Source organism: Wolffia australiana, chromosome 12 (assembly GCF_029677425.1).
Source record: "Wolffia australiana isolate 7733 chromosome 12, ASM2967742v1".
Lineage (NCBI taxonomy): Eukaryota > Viridiplantae > Streptophyta > Magnoliopsida > Alismatales > Araceae > Wolffia > Wolffia australiana.
In genome coordinates this window covers 16,366,082-16,372,081 of record NC_135846.1, presented here as the reverse complement: position 1 = coordinate 16,372,081, position 6,000 = coordinate 16,366,082, and the positions used below count along the sequence as shown (strand labels likewise).

The 6,000-nt window shown below is 54.6% G+C and overlaps 1 protein-coding gene across 2 annotated transcripts; it reads right to left on the bottom strand.

The window, feature by feature from the left end:
- Positions 1 to 824: 824 nt before the first annotated feature.
- On the bottom strand, positions 825 to 5,579 carry LOC144710645 (double-stranded RNA-binding protein 2-like). Of its 2 annotated transcripts, XM_078584464.1 has the most exons (4): positions 4,646 to 4,767; positions 2,775 to 3,523; positions 2,430 to 2,649; positions 825 to 2,324 (listed from the first exon to the last, which is right to left on the bottom strand). In XM_078584464.1, exons 2-4 carry the CDS (start codon positions 3,078 to 3,080, stop codon positions 1,246 to 1,248), a joined length of 1,605 nt encoding a protein of 534 aa, XP_078440590.1. In that variant the 5' UTR covers positions 3,081 to 3,523; positions 4,646 to 4,767; the 3' UTR covers positions 825 to 1,245. The 2 variants fall into 2 exon arrangements, with proteins under 2 accessions (XP_078440590.1, XP_078440591.1); XM_078584465.1 differs by lacking the exon at positions 2,775 to 3,523 and having other exon boundaries at positions 4,646 to 5,579.
- Between the last annotated feature and the right edge of the window lie 421 nt (positions 5,580 to 6,000).

The window sequence follows — 6,000 nt, the reverse complement described above, 5'->3', positions numbered from 1 at the left end:
TCTTTCCCATGTGATGGAAAGATCTGACCAAGAAGCATAATTCCCAAACAAAATGCAGAAGCGAATGAAAAATATAGAGAGCAGAACGGATGCAAACATACCTCGACGTCAGGGAAGTGAACTCCAACTATGCGAACGGGCACAGAGGACGTCCGGAGCATGAATGCTACCCCCCACTGAGCTGGTTGCTCCGAGGAGGGGGTGGAGGATCGCCCTGCGCCAGAGGGGGTGGTCTTCTTCTTCCTTCAAAATTCCAAAAGGACCAAAACTAAACCAGTAAACCTAGGTTTCGGGCGCGGATTGACTCATGTTTCAAAATATAAAAATTCATTATATTATATTTTTTCGTCGGGGTAGAAGGATGGGACGGTTTTTAGCCTGGACAGGACAAAATTCCGTCCTGAGATTTTTGGATGGGAAGGTTTTTTTGCTGTTGGATGAAAAACCGTCCTGTCCTTCGTTCCTGAACTTATAACAGACATAGGACGGGACGAATTTCGTCCCGTCCATATCCGGGCCATCAAGAGAGAGAGAGAGAGGCCGGTAGACCCAGAGACAAACACCTGTAAAAAATGTTCATATCTCGTTGCAACTCCTGTGACGGTGTTCCAACTGGGAATGGGATGCACAGGCAAGATACGTCCACTGAGCATCAAATATCAAATGTGCTAGGATTAACCATTTTAGGGCAGCCAATCTGAGATCCCAACGAAGCCTTGTTACACTGAACTACCGCAGTGCGCCTGAAGGAAGTCGCAGGCAACTTGTTACACTGAACTACCGTTCAACACCCTTACTCCACTACCCTACCATTAGACGTGATGCACCCTTTCAAAATGAGATTACGGAAAAGGACGCTACGCGAAAGTACAAAGAGCTGGGGCGGATAGAGATCAGAGCTTTGGCACTTGGGATGGAGACCTCCGTCCGGTACAAGACTGGGAACACCGAAAAATTTGGATGCTTCGCGCTATCATATCGAGGAAGGCAAAGATGCAGCTCCATCAGAGCTCTCTCTCTCCAGTGCGACTGGCACTGACAAGCTGCAGCTCCATCATCATGGAGAGAGAGGCAAAGGCCGGTGGTGCCGTCTCGCAGCCGATGCATGGAGTCCTCGGGCGAATCAGATGCCTCCACGCAAAGAGTAGTCCTCGGGGAAACTGGGCAGACCAACGAAAAGCTGCATAGACAAAGTTGAAAACCCAGTAAAAGTGCCAAAGCCTCTTCTCAGAGCTCGAGCATCAATCAGAGTTCCAACTGCTTCAAGCTCTCAGCTGCCACGGCCGCCGCGGCCGCCGTGGCCGCGGCTTCCTCCATCTGGTCCCGCTCGGCTTCGCTGCACAGCCCAGTGCCACCGATTTCTGTGGGGGGAACGAGACCCAGGCGCGTTTCCTCCTCCGCAAGCTTCAGAGCGCCGGGCTGCGGCGGCGCCGGCGTCCGATCGTCCACAGACCTGGGCGGCGGTTGCGGTGTTGATGGAAGTTGGATCTCTGGCTGGGCTGGGGCGGCGGGGACAATCTGCACAGGCGCCGCCAGCTTCACTTGAATCGGTGCAAAGGGATTGGACGCCGGCGGCTGGGGCTGGGCTGTCGTCGCCATTGTCGGAGCCGACTGCTTGGGCCGCAGCTGGATCTCCGTCTGCACAGGGGCGGCTGCCTTGGATTGAAGAATAGGCCCAAAGGGAAGGGGTCCCGAGTGCCTTAGGCGCACTGCGGGCGGCATCATTTGCCGGCTGGTGCACTGGACCGGTACCGGCTGGCCTCCCCACTGCTGCTGCTGCTGTTGCTGTTGCTGCTGCTGCTGTTGTTGCTGTTGCTGTTGCTGCTGCTGCTGCTGCTGCTGCTGCTGCTGGGAATGGAAGGTAGAGGCTGCATTGCCGGATGCCAAGGGGTGCGGCGGGGCAGAGAAGACCGGAACCGCCGTCCTGACAGTGACCGGCGGCACCATGCCGCCGGCAAATGGCCGGCAGTGCCGGATGGGCACGTAGGGCGTGGCTCCGACGGCTGGGAACTTGAGCTGCATGAACCCGCAGGCAGCGCCGTCGGCCGAACAAGGGGCCGCCGGCGACGGCTGCAGCTTGGTCCTCTGCTGTAGAAAGGGCAGAATCTTTGACCCCGACGGTGCCGCTAGACGCGCCAGGAGTGGTCTCTTGTCGGCCGGCTTGAAAGGGAACAACTTGGGGAATGGGGCTGCGTCCGGGTTGTCCGCCATGGCCGCCATCTTCTCCTTGAGTCGGTAGCTCAGCAGGGCCCTAGCCAACGTCACCTGCTCCTGCTCGTCGTTGTTCTCGGGTCCCGACGAGGAGCTCGCCTCTTGCTGGGCCACTGTGCAGACGGACGGAGGAAGACAAGTTCTCCTCGTTAGAATCATTTCACCATTGGGGAGAATGGAAGAACAGCGTTCAGGAAGACCTAGTAGAAAGGACTCACGCTGCCTCAGAGACGACCAAGCCGCCATGGCCGAGTTCTTCTCCGCCTGCTTCTTGTTCTTCGCGGGCTCCCCCGTGAAGACAATTCCAGCAATCTCCACAGTTCCGGTAAACACTGGCGGGTGCCCGAGACATGAGCGTGTGGTTGCGTAAGAGGGCAGAGGTGCCCCCACTCTCTGTGCGATTTCCTGCAACAGGTTCTTGTAGACTCCGGTCTCATCCTGTGTTACGAATAGAATCAGACATTGGCAGAATTAGCAAGCTCCGACCCGCACCAGTATTTTACAAAGGAGATAGCAATGCTAATAAATCGTAAGGGGGCCTGGAATTGTATTATTATCAGGACCTCGCAGAGAAAAGAATTCAATGCCACATGAAGCTTCGATCTACTGAGCGTATTCAGCAGGGAATGAGCTAGCCGAACAGGGCGTCTACAGCATCGACCGATGACAGGGCGGTCTACGCTCTTCAGAAGACCGCGCCATTCATGGAGGGGAGGGGTAAACCAGAAGAGCGAGAAACGCGAGAACGGAGTAAAATACGAGGAAAACCTGAGAAGGAGAGTAAGTGCGCGCGAGAGACAATAATTCCAACTACGGAGGAGGCCATGCAGACAGAAATCATAAAGACGGAGTTCTCCCATCCTCGACATTAATACAAGTGTATCGCGATTAAAAAAACAGGGCCTCCTGTCGGGATCCGCGGTAGAGAGGGGAGTGATCAAGGCTGTACGAACAAACAACCCTCCAACCAAAACAATAAATAAAACTTTAATGCGTCAGGCATTTACTGCACCGGGACGGCATCACGTGGAGTATCTAACCGGGGGAGGAAGAAAAAGAAACTCCGAGGAGAGCGAGGGGAAGACGAAGACGGTAAGAGAGGAAATACGACCGCAACATGAACCGACGGCTCGAAAATAGAACGGCCAAGAGGTTAAAAAACAATCGGTGAAGAACGAAACCCAATAGCTACCCGTCAGGAAGCGGTCAAATCACCGAGATTAGTACCATATCTTCACCAATAAAGGTCTGCGCATTGGGTTACGAACCGCGCAGCTCAGGCATGGGCGTTGCCCCGGCAGAATTAAACTGGCTGCACAGAAAAGGATACATGGAGCGTATCCGAGAAATTCGCAAAGCAATCTCAGTAAGTGAAGGGTGGTCAAAGCTTGGGAGGAGGAAAACGGCACAGGACACCGGATCTAGGAAACGGCAAGGCTTTATAAAGAATTGATTGGTCATTATTGCGGGGGTGCAGAAGATTTAGAAATAGTAAAGGAGGTATTTATAGCGTGATTCGTAGCACTATTAGTTCATCACTAAGAGCAAGATAAATGAGGAATCAAAGAGTAAGGGCGGACATAGCACCCCTGCTCAACTCAATAAACATGCAATTAACATAGATATCGAACCGCCCGAAAACACCATAAATAATGCCGACAATTCGGGAACCTCATATATTTCAGATTTTCCTCGCGAATGGCGAAGCAAGTCGGGAGCAAAGCAATGGCATGGACATCAATGATACAGCACAGTTCTCGCTGTCATCGACTAGGTTCTTGATTAATCCACTTAAATTTTCAACGAATACCTGTCCCAAAGTTTTCCTAAATGTCACACACAGCCCATCCTGACACGGCCCCTAAAGTCTACCCAAAATTAGGAGGCATACTCTAAGGGAAACCTGATCGCTACGACAACCAAAGCAACGGCTGATATGCTTTAGGGGCAAAGCGAGAACTGATCGCTACGCCGATGGGGAAAAGCGATGACAAATGCAGAGAACCGCTTCTCGGAATGAAGAGAAAACAAGAAACAAGGCTAAGAAACGAGAGGAAGGGAGAGATCTCGACAAATGGGTAAAATGAAAACATTAAACCCAAGGAAATGCACAGGAAAATCAGCAGCAGTTCCTCGAGGGAAGAGACCATCTATAATTAAATCCAATCGTACTTCGACCATGGAAAAATAATTACACAGAGCAGAAGTAGGCGGTTCGGCAGATCCAGACTCCGAAGACAATGCTTCCACTAGCAATCGCTCGTCGTCGAACATAGACGCCAAGAACAAAAGAGAAAAAACGGTGCCTAACGGGACACAGGCAGGGAAAGAAGTTGAAGTGACTGAGTTCAGGAATCTCTGGAGTTTGGCGGATTAGGGCATTCCAGATCGAGAGCAGAGGAAATAGTAAGAGCACAAGATAAGGTGAACTAACCAGGATACGCGCAGTGAGAGAGTGCGAAGGGCCACGAGTGGAGAGGGCGCCGAGGGCGACCTCGGCAGCGGAGTGTTCAGCCTGCCGCAATGTGGTAAAGAATCCGGTACTCTCGAATGTCTCGCCGTTGAAGTTGACGGTGGCCTTGAAGCGCGGGGCATGGTCGGGGCCCTCCCGTATGCTCGTGTACGAAGGCAAGTTGAAACAGCTCCGCTGAGCCAGTTCCTGCAGCTGGTTCTTGTACATGATACACGACCGCCGGAATCAGACCCTCCTCTATGGCTGGTTCTCCTTTTTCTTCAACCTTCGGGAGGCTCAAGACTGCGTTAAATCCAACAGCGAATACTGCGACCGACGCCTGGCAGCAGCCCGAGACAGATTCCAAAAGATCAGGCAGCGTTGCCTTGGCAGTCTAGGCTTCCGTTCGTCGACAACCTCGCTCGACAATGCTCCATAGCCGCGCGCAAAGAGGGGGGGCCCTGGGCCGGCTCTCTCAGATTCCTTGGGACCGCACCGCAAAGGAGCCCTCCTCCAGCGCAGTGGATGCGGCGATCGGGTGCTAGCGATTCCACCTAGCAGGAGGCAACCCTCGACATCTGCCGAGTCGGGAGGCCCGGCCTCGGGTCCGAGTGGAGGCCTGGAAGCCGGATCGGAGGTCGGCGCACGAAACAAGGAGCGATCAGAGAGATGGAGGTCCGGTGGGCAGCATCGGGGACGAACCCCTCTCTCCTCTCCGCTCCGCTCCGCTCAGCTCCTCCGCGCAAGACTCGCCGGGGACGGCGGGCCTAGGGTTACGCCCGGGGGCGAGATTGGGAGCAAAGGACGGGGACGAGTTTATGCGCCTGTCAGACAGGGCAGAAGGGGGAGAAGCCTGCGGAGGAGGAAGAGAGGAAGAGGGAGGAAGAGGGGAAGCGGGGGGGGGGGGGGGGGGGGGGGGGGGGGGGAGATGGCAGGAGTGGCGCCCGTTGCGGCTTATAAATTTTTTAATTGAAATCTGACGACCATATTTTTGTTTGAGCGTGGGGGCCTGCAACGCTCGCATTCACTCTCCTTGTCAGTTAACGGGAGGGGGCGCGAGAAAAGTCGGCCGTCGCCGCACGGCACGGCGTTCCCCCGACTTAAATGCCTCCCCGCATCCGACGGCCCAGATCTGCCCTCCGCCTCTTCCCCGACGTGTCAGAGTCTGAGCTCCGCAGTGGCACCCCCCCCCTCGCAGTTAAGTAAACCTCCTTTGCAGGGGCCCTCTTCTCTTTCTCTCTCTCTCTCTCACTCTCACTCTCTCTCCTCCGCTCATTTTGCAGCAAGACCCTCGGCCGTCGGAGGCCTTGTGCATGTGGCCCTTCCCCGTTGGAGTG